The sequence below is a fragment of the Aegilops tauschii genome, chromosome 4 (assembly GCF_002575655.3).
Source record: "Aegilops tauschii subsp. strangulata cultivar AL8/78 chromosome 4, Aet v6.0, whole genome shotgun sequence".
NCBI classification, from domain to species: domain Eukaryota; kingdom Viridiplantae; phylum Streptophyta; class Magnoliopsida; order Poales; family Poaceae; genus Aegilops; species Aegilops tauschii.
In genome coordinates, this window is record NC_053038.3 from 433,301,426 (window position 1) to 433,315,901 (window position 14,476).

Sequence of the window (14,476 nt, forward strand, 5' to 3'; positions counted from 1 at the left end):
GTGGGCGATGGCCATGGTGGGATAGACAAGGTTGCTTCTTCGTGGACCCTTCGTGGGTGGATCCCTCCGTGGACTCGCACAGCCGTTACCCTTCGTGGGTTGAAGTCTCCATCAACGTGGATGTACGATAGCACCATCTATCGGAACCACGCCAAAAATCTCCGTGTCCACATTGCGTTTGTTCCGTCCAAACTCCTCCCCTTTACCTTCATATGCAATGATTTACATTCCGCTGCTATACTCTTAGAATTGCATGTGTAGGTTGATTGCTTGACTAGTGCTAAGTTGCTAAAATCTGCCAAGACTTAAAATTGGGAAAATGATAGATATTTATTTGGTCAAGTAGTCTAATCACCTCCCCCTCTAGACATACTTTCGATCCTACAACGTGAAATTTTATGTGTTGTTGTATACTGATGTTGCTCTGCTGTGTGTCTATGCTCTGTAGCATCTACTGTGTGTTCTGCTTGGGCAATTTTGTTCATGGTAAAATCAGACTCATTCTGTATGCTATGTAGTGTGCTGATGCTGCTCAGGATCCAGCCATACCTCGAGTCCTGACTTTGGTTTTCCCACATGCCTTCGTTTCGCATTATTTTGTGTAAGCACATCCATGCAAAAGGTTGTGTGGGTGTCTTCTAATTTCAGAGGTAAATGAACCCCTTTCAGTTTTTCGGTCCGACTCTTCATTAACTTCTACTGAAAAAGGGATTATAAACTTGTGGAGAATTGAGTTTGTATTTGTTAACTATAATGTACTGACATTACTTACAACGAGTAGTTAGATTACTATGTTAGATAAACAAAGAGTGCTTAAAACGATTAAACTTCTAACAAGGTAATAACATGTTACAAAAGATATATATGATGTTGATCCACCTCTTCTTATTTATTGTGTACAAAACATAAATAAATGTGGTCATTTGTCTTTTGGGCATTGGAGATGTTCTCATGGGTGGCGATTTTTATGCTTTGATTATAAACCATCATTTGTATTGCACATCTATTTTGAAGGGAAACCCATTATGGTGCACTTGATTGATTTTAGATAATAATTACATCATCAACATGATGGTTTAGGACAAAGCTAGGGGACCCTATGGTTTATGTAACCAGAGATTTGTTCTTTTCTGTCACACTTAGACCAAGAATCCTTCTACGTAAAGAAACAGCCATCATCTGAGATAAAACAATGTGTTTTCAATGGAACATGGAGATGTATACATTGTTTCTATATCCACATTATTTGAATTGTGAGCTAATTTATTACATGGAACAACTTACGAAAACAACGTGTGCATTCGTATCGTGCTTATGCCAGCCGGTGCGGCAAAGCACGTGTGAGCTTCTAGTATCATGTAAACGTGGGAGATTCTTGTTAGTGACGTCAGTCCAGGTGGCAGATCCGCGGATGTGATCTTAGACCATCATCTTCCTTGAACTTGCCAGGATAGACAATTTGATCTGAGTGGCTCTGCATGCCATGAACAGATTTTCTTTTTCCAATCCTTTAGGCTTCGTTTGACACGAGAGGTTTCGGGGGGTATCGAGTGGATTTTCCACGCGTAGCTCAGAACCCTCTACAATCCTCCTTGGCCCATTTGGCAAACGAGGTTTCGCTGGCCCAATCCACCTGATTCCCCCTCGATCCGCCTCGACCCACGCGGGTCAGAAGGCACGAGGAGGCCCTCGTGGAATTGGAGCCACACGCGAGACTGAGCCTTCTCCTCACGCCGCCGTCCTCGCGGAGGGATGCGTGGCTAGAGGGGATGTGTGGCTGGAGAAGGATTTAAGCTTTCAAGGAGATTGGGTGAAAGAGGGGGATTCACCAAATCCCCTTAAATCCCCTTCTCCCAAAACCTTCACGATCCCTTCCTGTCAAACAAAGCCTTAGTGGTTAACGGAGATGCTAGTATTATTCTGAAACTGTCACTGTGGGGAATGTTCCTATCGATCGAGTGCATCAGGTGATACACAGGCAAGTTTCTCCCTGAAACTGAAGGTATCTACTGCATTTCAATCGGGTTGTGACGTGGTGTTAATTCTGAGAATCAGGCACAAGACAATACGGCAAAGTGGCCAGAAAATGTAGATGAAGAGAAATCAGGTTCCGGTTTTGTGGAGGCTCCATGTTGTTGGGATGGTGCTGTACCAAGAACTGTTTCAGATATGTTTTTAATGAGAAAAAAGAAAGGAGTGGTTCAGATTTTCCGACTACTACTTTTTGATCATTTACAGTTGAAGTGCATGTATGATGCGACGTGAATATGTGATCTTGCTGGCTACCGTGTTGGCAGTGTCAGGCTGTCAAGTATCATTCATCAGGGCATGTACAATGGAGGCAGCACTTAGGTGCTGCCCCAGCTCTTAAACTAAGCAAAAGTAAATGAAACTATCGTTTGTGAATTTTTTCATCCAACCGAGGCTGCACTTCAGTGGACCCCATCTTGCAACATCTCTCCTTTCACATGCATACCATTTTTCTTTCCCTCTCTCTATCTCTCTCCTCGCATGCATCACGGTTGCTGCTACTTTTCTTCTTTTGCTTAGCTCTCATAGCCGAAGAGACCGGCTCTTCTGCAGGCTACACCTCCACCTGCGAGGCTATATCTTCTTATCCGAAGCTAGCTCCGAACCTAGGTGGACTTGCGGGGCATCAGTTTGAAGCTATCCATTGGCCATGCCCTCAGTGGCATCTGCCGTGCTGTCCGGTACCAGAATATCTACCTAACCTTTAGTCGTTATAACCAGATTTTGCCATCCATGGGTGTGTAAACCGTCACGCGCATCAGGAGCGGACGACCGGAGATGCGGTTTGAGTTAAGAATATCTGAGCGCAGCAGGAAAGCTGGAGCAAGAGATAAAAAGCAGAGGACGCGGAACGCACTAAGCAGCGCCATTGGGCGAGCTAGCAGCCGCAGCCGCACGCCTCCTTGAGGTCGCCGTCGGCGATGGGGCAAGCAGGCGGCGAGCCCGGAGCCAGCCATAGCCAGCCCAAGATCTCCCCAGGCAGCATCCAGATCAGCACCTGCTTGCCAGAGAGAGGCACAGCACAGCGTGTAGCTCAGCTGCCAGCAAAGTTTTTTCTCTTCCGAGGGGTGATAAATAATGTTTTTTTGGGTGATAAATAATGTTGGATGTTCAGATGTGAACACCTACCCTACCTGGCGTGCTTCGCTGGGTTTCAACAGAGGGGAGGAACATCCTCTTCCGTTTCGTACGAGCGCCGTTCCCCCGAGTTAATCAATAAATAGCCGCAGCCCGCCGGGCCAGGCTGCCAGCACCGCGAAATAGCGGCAACCCAAAGCAAAAGCAACAAACAAACCCAAGGCAGAGGAGAGCACAGGGAGGCCGCTCGCGCTTCTCTTTCCCACCCACCGCAACCACAAAGGTTTTCTTCTCTTCTCTTCTCTTGTCTCGCCAGCCAGGGAGGTTTCCCGTCCCGCCCCCGCCCCCGCCCCCGCCATGGCCACGTCGTTCGACCGCTGGGAGAAGGACCCCTTCTTCCTCGCCGCCGAGGAGGTCCAGGAGTCCGCCGATCGGTGCGCGCGCCGCCGTTTCGCCCTGGTTTTTTTCTTCTAGGTTCCGTTCCGGTTCTTATGGATCTCGTTCTGCGTCTTCGCAGGATGGAATCGGTGTATAAGATATGGGTGCAGGAGAGGAGCGGCGGCGGCTCGGCCCTCGGCGGGGAGGTCGGCGCCGCCGAGCTGCGCCGCGAGCTGCACACCGCGCTCGGCACCGCCAAGTGGCAGGTGAATTTGGTTCCTCGCTGCTGCTCCTCTTACCTTACCCTTCGTGTCGCAGCTGTGGGTTGATCCGCTCGCCTGGATCGGCGGCGTCCTCTGGTTCTGCCTGGGTTGTTAGATTTGTACAATCACGGTCAATTGGTGAAGTACTACTTGGCATGGCATATATGTTGACTGTTCATGAACCATTTTTTTTTTAAATTGCTCTAAAACGTACAGTAGGATTTCTTTCCTTCCTTCTGCTTACAAGTCATTGTGCACAAATACTGCTTAGACTGCATTTATGTACATGTGGGCGTGATTAGACGGTACGAGTTATGTAAAATTGCCCCGAAAATATCGAAGAGGTTGGTACAAGTGCCTTCAGCTCAGAACCTAACTGCTTGTTTATTTGTGCTTTTAGCTTGATGAGTTGGAGCGAGCAATTAGATCAAACGATGAGGTTCTCTCGGCAGGAAAGGATACAAGGGCACTGCATAGCAACTTTGTTGCGGCGATTGGCTATCGCATATTAGAGGTTGAGAACAACCTGAAGGCATCCAATGTCGCGGAGGGGAGGGGCACACTGAGCTGGATTCATTTGGATGAGAGTGAGCGGGATGACCTCGCGGCTTTCTTATCTGCAGGCCCTCCTCAACATCAAGATAAAGTTGTCACAATCCCATCTGCTGGCGATATTCAGGTGGGCAGCAACCCGACAAGGGTGAGGAAAAATATTTCAGCTGACAGCTCCAATGATTCATCTGGCTCTGCAGACTTGAGTTCAGCGAGAGCAAAAGAAGATGCACATCGTGGGCACAGGAGGTCAGTCAGTGCCAGTGCTGATATTGGATCGTTGCCTATGTCATTTCCAAATGAACGAGATGGTGCTGCTGAACAATCATCTCTTGGCCCACACAGAGCACCTTTGCTGAATATTGTCAAAGCATGCGGATTGCCAAGTGCCTTGAAACCTAAGCCTGCAATTAAGTACAAAAAAGGAGCTGTGAGGTGGGCACATGCAGACAAACAGGATCTTGAAGCGGCAATCCCTCTCACAAATCCTCAGTTGGGTCAGGTGATTGAGATCTTACTTGAATGGTGCTAACATCCATTGTTCAGTACGATTCAGTTTGAAGCTTAGTTTTATATATCCTTATATTGCCATTCTTTGTTGTAGAGCTTAGATGGATACTCTGAAAGAAGCATCAGTTACTTAAATACTTGCGATGGGGTTACATACAATAAGAAACTCTATGGTTGGCTTGGAGCACTGCGTAAGAAACTTCAGAGATCACAATATCAAATTCGATATGGGCGGCCTGCTCAATTGATTCTATTTGCACTTGCTGTTCTCATAATATGTAAGTTCGCTCATTTTATATGTTCTTTGTTTTGTTCTATTCCTTGCTCAAGCAACTAGAAATAAAGGCTAGAAATGTCAGTTGCAGCCTAAATGTATATATTAGGTATGCTGTGCATAATCATAATTATTCTGCAACTTATCCATTGCGCCCTAAGTTGGTATTTGATTCCACATTCCACCACACATCACAATACCAGTTTAATGTTTACTGTCTTTTAAGGTTGATTTTATGTTCAACAGAGTTTCAGCTGAATTGAGTAGAAAACTTGCATTTGATATTGTGATAAGTGATGACTTGATCCAATCATGTTCAATGATTTATTCTCATACCTTACTGTTTCTTGTACTTCCTTTCCAGTTGTGTTTGTATTCAAGACAATATGGTGAGAAATTTGCATGGGCTCGTGATTGGGTTAGAAGCCCCACCAGATCAGCATAAATTGCATGTGGACAGGAGTGACCATGCACATATGGGAATTTGGGAACCATGGCAGACTGTTTCTGGTAATCCACATTGAAACAAATGAAGGATGATCGTGGAGCAATTCACCATGCCACGTCTGTAACTCAGTGGCTTTGCCATTGGATATGCACTGGACGGTGGACGGTGTGTGCAGCATGGTGTATCTCAAGATCTCAGTTCTCACAGTGACCAGTTGGCTTGTGCTTAATGTTATGCCCTGAACTTCAAATTAGGGTCATGCTGCACTAGTGGTCATGCAGGTGCAGCTAGCAACAGGAATGCGACTGGGAGTGCCGACTGGTGATTGTGCTATCGCCGATGGGGCCTTACTTGAGACTTGAGAAGGCTTCCCTTTGGTTATTTTATTGAACCTGTGATAATTGGTTCCAGATACAAATAGAGATTTGTTCTCAAGTGCTGTAGAAGAGGCTGGAATAGTTGTACCGGGATCTGCTTGAACTGTAATAATACCTAAACAACAGAGTTAGAGGCTCGGCGATCCTGTTTGGTCTGTGGCTGAATTTATAATCTGAAGTTCAAATTTCACAGGTGCTAGTAGGCTTTTGATAATTCTGCAGAGTTGCATCTTTGAGAAGTTTTACCACCCATAAAAAGCCATAAACTGGTTTGTAACTGGCATCTCTAGCTCCTGATTATCCACGGGTGCCTCATATTGTGACCTGTTGACTGAGTTAACTGAATTGTCTCTCTTGGCATATTCTTTTCTTTGAAAGAGAGTTTTTTTGTTAAGGTGCTGCAACCAGGAGCAGATGTCAAACCTTTTGATGTGCAGTCAAGCACCTCAAAAAAAAAAAAAAAAGGCCGGGGCTCCTGCAAATTGTGCGCCTAGATTTCTTAGATATTGTTACGATGTTGTCGTGCTATTTGGTAGACAATTCTACTTACTGAAACCCAATAGCCATATTACTTGCGAAAAATTAATTTTGTATGGTCTTCTTCAACAGTTATTTGCCCATACATGCACTAGTATTCAATTTAATTCTTCAACATTGGATTAGTGGTACTGTTTTCCCAGTGAGTTATGTACCCTCAACTGTATATTATGTTGTTGATAAGAACTTTCCTGTGTGACAAACTAACAACGGAAGGTCGATGGTGTTATGTATGTGCAACTTAATATCATTTAGAGGCCAAAGCCAACATACATATACAAGTACAAGGGGAGGCCAAAGGCCAAAATACAGAAAGCCAAAAGACATCATAACTATAACTTTAACACCCCCTCAAACTCATGGTGGATCCACAACACTGAGTTTGGAAAGATAAAATCCATGTTGCGCTCTAGTCTGGGCCTTTGTGAAGAAGTCCGCCAGCTGTAACTCAGAAGGCACATACTGAAGAGCAATAACATGGTCCTGCACACCAGCGCGCACAAAGAAAGTATCAATACAAATATGCTTGGTAAGCTCATGCTTCACGGGGACCCGCGCAATACTGATAGCACCTGTACTGTCTGACAAGAGTGTAGTGGGTGTAGTAACTGAAACACCAAAATCCTCGAGTAACCAGCGTAACCAAGTCACCTCTGCCGTGAGAAGAGCCATAGCTCGCAACTCAGCCACTGCACTCGAACGGGAAACTGCAGTCTGTTTCTTTGTTTTCCAAGCAATGAGAGAACCACCAAGAAAGACACAGTAAGCAGAAAGTGAGCGACGATCCGAAGGATCACTAACCCAGGTAGCATCCGAATAGGCCTGGAGCTGTAACAAGCTCGAACGAGGAAAGAAGAGACGGTGAGACATCGTGCCACAAAGATATCGTAAAACAAGAAGAAGGTGACTATAGTGAACCGAAGTGGGAGAAGAAAAAAACTGACTCGGAATATGAACAGGATAGGAGATATCCGGTCGAGTGATAGTGAGATAGACAAGACTCCCAACAAGATGACGATAACGAGTTGGATCAGACAAGGGCTCGCCATCAGAAGCACGAAGGTGAACATTAAGCTCCATAGGAGTCTGAACAGTGCGCTCATCACTTAGAGCAGCACGAGCAAGAAGATCCTGGATGTACTTTTCTTGAGAAATAAAAAAGCCATCTGAGGTGGAGGAAACCTCAATCCCAAGAAAGTAACGAAGAGGACCAAGATCAGACATAAGGAACTGCTCATTGAGACGGGCCTTGACAAAGGCAATGTACTCAGAATCGTCTCCAGTGATGATCATGTCATCAACATATAGAAGCAGAAGAGTGCGACCACGAGCAGAAAGGTGGACAAACAACGCTGGATTATGAACACTAGGAGAAAAACCAGCCGCAGTGACCACAGAGGCAAAACGCTCAAACCAAGCGCGGGGGGCTTGCTTAAGGCCATAGAGAGAGCGACGAAGACGACAAACCATGCCATTAGGGACTGAATACCCAGGTGGTGGCTGCATATAAACCTCCTCACGCAACTCACCATTAAGAAATGCATTCTTAACATCAAGCTGAGACACAGACCAATGGCGAACAGAGGCCATGGCGAGAAGTGTGCGGACAGTGTTCATATGGGCCACAGGAGCAAAAGTCTCATCGTAATCACGACCATGCTCCTGCTGAAAGCCACGAGCCACAAGACGAGCTTTATAACGCTCAAGAGAACCATCAGAGCGAGTCCTAATCTTAGAGACCCACTTGCAAGTAATGGGACGAACATGGGGAGGAAGAGGAACCAGATCCCACGTGCCAGTGCGCTCAAGTGCGGCAAGCTCCTCTGCCATCCCAAACTGCCATTCAGGATGAACGATAGCATCACGATAAGAGGTAGGTTCAAGGACAGCTGAAAGACCATATCGACTAGGAGAATAGCGGTCAGGAGGAGGGCGCAGCCGAGTCCGAAGATTATAAGTCGGCTGGGATGAGGAAGAGGGCACAGAAGAAGTAGATGGTATGTCAGTAGATTTATCCACAATACGTGGACGACGGGTATAATAAAAAGGAAAAGTAGGACGAGAAGGAACCACCAGAGGTGATGGAGACGGGGAAGACATCGTTGATGAAGATGGGGACGGGGAAGGTATCGGGGATGAAGGTGGAGAGTCATGCGACATGGGAGGAGAAGAAACTGTAGGAGAGGACGGTGACATATTTGAAGCAAGGGAGGAGGAGGGGTAGAAATATGGGGCACGGAGGGAGGTGTATCAGGAAAAGTGAGAAAAGAGATGTCTTCCACGGAAAAGGTCGGGGAGGATGGACGTGGGTAGAAAGGGCGAGACTCATCAAAGGTCACATCCCTGGAAATACGCATCCGACGACCGACAGGATCCCAACACCGATAACCCTTATGTTCATCGCTGTATCCTAGAAAGACACACTCAACAGACTGAGCAGACAGTTTGGTGCGCTCACGTGGAGGAAGAAGAACATAGCAAACACAACCAAACAAACGAAGCGCTGAATAATCAGGAGAACGATCAAAAAGACGCTCATAAGGGATACCACTCTGCAGAGCAATAGATGGCTGGATGTTGATGAGATAAGTGGAGGTAGAAATAGCCTCAGCCCAAAAGTGAGGCGGAAGAGAGGCAACAATTATCATCGCACATGTCGTCTCAAGAAGGTGACTGTCGGCTTATGGGTTCCGGCAAACCCTTGAGGTTCGAACACTGGGGTGCGCACGAAGATCTCTCTTCCCCTAGCTCACACTCTCAACGATCTCAAGGCCTAGCTCGCCGAACCCAAAGAACAAGGGACACAAGAGTTTATACTGGTTCGGGCCATCGATGTGGTGTAATACCCTACTCCAGTGTGGTGTGGTGGATTGCCTTGTAGGCTGAGGATGAACAAGTACAAGGGAAGAACAACCTCCTGAGGAGAGGTGTTCTTGAGCTTGGTGAGCTTGTGTGGTTGAGGATGATCTGAATGATCCGTCCTGGTGGGATGAGTCCAATCCCCCTGCTAGGATGGTGGCTAGTCCTATTTATAGAGGCCTTGGTCCTCTTCCCAAATGTTAGGCGGGAAGGAATCCCACAATGGCCAATTTTGAAGGGAGACAACTAGTACAAGTTATCCTGACTAAAGGTGGTCTTCGCCTGCCAAAGGCTCTGGTAGTGACGCCGCCGTGGGCTCCGTGGTGACCTCCGTCCTGTCGTCCTGCCGATCTTGGTCTCGTTACACCGATATGGAAACCTTTGCCTGATGCCTCGGGACTCCTCGCCTGCGCCTGCCTCTTTAGCACTAAAGAGGAAACTGGTGCTCTGCGCCCGCTGGCGCTCGCCTGGCTTCGGTCGTCACGGCTCACGTCATGTGAACCTCGCGAGGTGCGCCTCCACCTTGATCTCCCCGCTCCTCGCGAGCCAGCCTAACGAGGCCACCCCTGAGGAGGTCGTGTGTCGTCCGCCTCGCGAGGCTTGGCCCCTCGCGAGGGTCTTGAGTGGTTGTTGGTGAAGATGGGCCGTACCAGGCCGTTGGTGGAGCCATGCCGTGGGCCGCAGGAGGCAAGTCTGGGGACCCCCGTTCCCAGAACACCGACAGTAGCCCCCGGGCCCAAGGCGCGCTCGTACTTGGCTTCGAGGCGAAGCCAAGGGGCAAGTGCGGAACGCCGCAGGCCCCAACCACCTGCAACCTTGATTGACGTGTGGCGATTGACAAGACGTGGGCATCTCCGCTTCCCCATGCTGCCTCGGCAACTGTCCGACTTGACGAGTCCCTGGTGCATGCAGAAAAGCCATCATTACCTGCGATCGTGGAGGTCGACGGTTGGCCTCCTCCTGGCTATAAATGAGGAGGGGGGCGGAGCCCCCGTTGCCCATCTCTTCCTCCATTCCGCCTGCTTCTTCTTCTTCCTTGCCTCACAGCCTTGCTGCGGCACCCATGGCGCCGATACGAAGGTTCTCCACTGCCGAGAAGGGAAAGGCCCCCCGCGAAGAGCTTGGTCCACTCCCGCCGAATAAGAGGCTGGCCCGCTCTCATGACGTCGTCCTAAGGCCGGAGGTGACGAGGCCTTGGTACGAGCGGCCTCCCATGGGGTATCCGCCGCCCTTGTACGCCCAGGCTGAGGGCTCCGGAGGAGGAGGCAACGACTGGCGCCGACCGTGGCATGGCCGTGATGGCCGTGCCGTGGTAGTGTGCGCCGCTGCCCCGCAAATCCACGCCGAGGGCTCCTCGCGAGAACTTGTGGTGTGGGCAGCGATGCCTCCGCGCTCCTGGATCCGATTCCCGCTGTTCTTCGCCGAAGAGATGCTGCCGAGGGGGCCACTCGAGGTGTGGTTGCAGCACACCGGGTGCGACGCCCCGGCGATGGGAGCGGAGGTCGAGGTCGTCTCCCCGGCAAGATCTTCATGACCTGCGGATGGGGCGAGGTCGCCCGCGCTTGCCGCGCGGAAGGCGCCCTCGCCATCCACTTCGAATACGATGGCGCTTCCACGATGTTCTTCAAGGTCTTCGACGAGGAAGGTCGTCGCCTGGAGTGCTGCTTGGGAGGAAGCCGCCAGGAGGGCGTGGCGCCTGGCAGTGTGGCGCCTAGGAGTCCAACAGATCTCCCGAGCCTGACGAGACTCCGGAGACGAGCGACGACAGCTACGTGCCCCCGAGCTCCCGTCGTGCCCGGAGCGCAGCAGTGGCGTCTGCTCGTCGTCGCCGCTGATCTGGATGGGGTTGGCGTCGGCCTCCCGTGGCCCACTGTTGATGAAGGCGTCAGCAGCGTCGCCCGTAGATACAGCTTCTGATAACCTGCTCCTTTTGTTCCCTGCGAGGAATCGAGATGAACCCCATGGGGGTGTGTAAAGAGTCTGTAGCGCCTTTTTGTGTTAATATCATCCTTATTATGAAATCCTATGATCACGTATCTTGCGACGGCTTGGTCCCCCCTTTCCGACCTCGCGGCAGCTTGGCGCTCTACGCTGACAGGTCCCAGTCCCTAGGCAGGCTTCAGCCGTCGTTGGTATGCCAGGTCGCGATGCCGTGGTCAAGGCCAGGAGGTGAGCGGCTCGAGGTCCGGTAAGAGCTCCTGAGGCGCGATGCTCAAGAGGCCCCCTTCAGCGTGCAAGCAACTCCCTGAAGGTAGGAAAGGTAGGTGGCGTTGCCGTAGCAAGGCCGCTGGTCTAGAAATTTCGTGTCACAGTGCCTGGCGGGCTTGAACGTGCGACTTATCTTTCTCGCTCCTGGGTCGAGTCCTTGTGCCGCGCCCGGCTTGTGCGTCGGTGGTGGCGGTGCTATCAGGTCAGGCTCACGTTAGATCCTTCCTCCTCCCTTGCTCTCCTGAGTGCTCTGCGTTCTCGGGTCCCGACCCTCGAGCAATGCTCAGCCGCTGCTGGTATGCCAGGTCGCGATGCCGTGGTCAAGGCCAGGGGTTGAGGGCTGGAGAGTCAGTAAGGGCTTCTGAGGTGCGATGCTGAGGAGACCCCCTTTCACGCACAAGCGAATTGCATGAGAGAAGGAACGAGCTGACGGGGCCGCCAGTAGCCGGTGCTCCGGAGATTCCTGCGAGTTAGTTGGAGAGGGAACATAGCCCGTGATCGCACTGGTTACCTAGCTTCTGGTTGTTCCACAAGAAGATTGAGGCACTGAGGATCTGATGAGGTGACATGCGCGGAGCGGGCCACGATCCAGAGCTCGATCTCTCAGGTTTATCAGCGTTGCAGGGACGGACCCGAGCACAAGCGCCGTGCCGATAGGTGGGGCTCTCACCGCGGGGTAAACAGGAGATCGGTCAGTGACGCGGGATGCCGCGAGATGTAATCAAGCAAGTGATAATCATATGGAACTCATGCAAGGAGACAAGCTAGTTCAAATAGATGCGAGAGCGATACATGCCACTAGGACGGACCCAAGCGGCCCGGGGATGATGCAGCCCGAGAGGAGCCCCCAACAGAGTAAACTAAAGATGCAAAAAGATACATGCTGCAGGGACAGGCCCATGCGACCTGGGAATGATGCAGCTCGAGGGGCGCTCCCAGCTGAGTAAACCGGAAAATGTCACCTGGTATCGTTGTCGAAGGAGTGTTGAAGTAGCTGAAGGTGCACAGCGAAGGAGTCGCTCCTCACGAGCCACCAGGGCCCTGAGCCTCAGGAGGCTCCGGGGGCTCGGGTGGTTCTTGGAGGACCATCGCCATCTCCGCTAGGACTTCGTGATGCCTGGCCTCCTGAGCCACCAGGACGCTCCGTAAGCGGCACTGGAAGGTGACAGCCGCGTTCGGCAGGCCAAACGTCATGCGAACATAGCTGTGTGGTGGACCCTCGCACCGCCCAACGCGCGAAGGCCAGAAGCGTTCCTGAGACGCGGCCCTGTTGAGCCCTGGAATGTCGACGCAGGCGCGCAGCCCGCCGTCCTCGCCAGGATGGGGGGCTGCGCCCGGTGATGGGCGGCGGTCGCCACGTATGGTTCTTGCTTCTTGAAGCTCCTGGGTTGCCTTGGTGATGAACTCCTGAGCACTGGGCGCTCCACGCCCTGCGCCCTCTTAAGGAAAACATGCAGCGAAGCACGCCTCCACGTGGTGCCCGAGCGCCTCCCTCGTGATGCTGGCTAGATCTGAGGCCCTCCAGAAGAGAGCCCCCGAGCCCAGCCTGAGGAGGGCGCGCCTTCCTATGCGAGGGAGGGAGGCGCCCCATCTGCGGGCGCATGTCCTGAGGTGGTACCGCTAGAAACGCCGCTCTCCTGAGGCCCTGGGTGGAGTAGCTGCTTCTTCTTCTTGGGGATGGCCTCGGGAGGGTGCAGGGCGCCTTCGTTGTCGGGGTCTTCGGCCGCTGCAGCTTGGTAAGCGCGCTCGAGGGAGAACACAGTGTCTCTTTCTTCGCAGGGGACCGTGATGATGCCGCTGCTCCCTGGCATCTTGAGGACGTTGTAGCCGTGGTGGGTTACTGCCATAAACTTGGCTAAGGCTGGATACCAGAGGATGGCGTTGTACGGCAGACGTATGTGAGTGACGTCGAAGTCGATGAGCTCGGTGCGGTAGTTGTCACGCCGACCGAAGGTGACAGGGAGGCGGACCCGGGTGGTGGAGCCATCGGTCACTCCTGAGAAGGGCTTGGTAGGCTGTAGCTGATCGTATGGCACTTGGAGGTTGTCGAACGTCTCGATGGACAGGACGTTGAGCCCTGCGCCGCCGTCGATGATGGTCTTGGTGACTTGAACGTTGCTGATGATGGGTGAGCAGAGCATCGGGAGGGCGCCGGCGGTTGCCGCACACTTGAGCTGGTCTGACAAGCTAAAGGCGATGGCGCACTTGGACCACCTGAGCGGGCGCGTGGCCTCGAGCCTAGGGAGGGCCGCGTTCACCTCACGAGCAAACTGCTTGAAGATACACTGAGAGGCTGGGGCTTGAGCACCACCCAAGATGCAGGCGATGGCACGTGGCTCCTGGAAGCCCCCAGCCCCCCCGTCCTGATGGTGGTCATCATTCCTCCTTGGTGGTGGCGGCAGCGGAGGGAGGCCGGCGTTGCCCTGAGGACGGTCCTCATGAGGCTGGTCCCTCCAGGCACCCTCACGAGGTCGGTCACGCCACTCCTGGCGGGGACCACGGTCGTCCCAACGTCCTCCACTTCGTCCTCCTCCTCGGCCATAGCCCCGGTCGTTGTGCTCGGGGTGTCGACCGAAGAGTCCATCTCGAATGGCCCTGAGCTCTTGAGAGTCGTTGGTGTTGTGGCTGTGAACGTTGTGGAAGGCGCAGAATGGACGACTGCTCTTGGATGACTCGGGGTGGTCCCGGCCGCGCTTCATATCCGGCTCCGCCGCGAGCACGGCTACTCCCTTGCGCTTCACGTCCTTGGCCTTGGCTTTCTTCTCTTCTGGGTCGGCAGCAGGGAGCTCAAGGAGGGAGAGGTGCCCCTCCTCAGCTCTTGCACACTTGGTCGCCATGTTGAACATCTCTAGGGTCGTGCATAGTTCCTCGTGGACGGCAAGCTCCTCCTTCATCTTGACGTCGCGGATGCCATCAGAGAACGCCGAGATGATGGCCTCGTCCGTCACCTTGGGAATCTTGA

General features: G+C 51.9%; 1 protein-coding gene across 1 annotated transcript; it reads left to right on the forward strand.

The window, feature by feature from the left end:
• The first annotated feature begins 3,157 nt into the window (after nt 1–3,157).
• LOC109763007 (uncharacterized) lies at nt 3,158–6,270 on the forward strand. The gene is made up of 5 exons (XM_020321880.4): nt 3,158–3,542; nt 3,626–3,752; nt 4,150–4,803; nt 4,906–5,089; nt 5,450–6,270. The coding sequence occupies exons 1-5, from the start codon at nt 3,466–3,468 to the stop codon at nt 5,476–5,478; spliced, it is 1,071 nt and encodes a 356-aa protein (XP_020177469.1). The 5' UTR covers nt 3,158–3,465; the 3' UTR covers nt 5,479–6,270.
• Nucleotides 6,271–14,476: the final 8,206 nt, after the last annotated feature.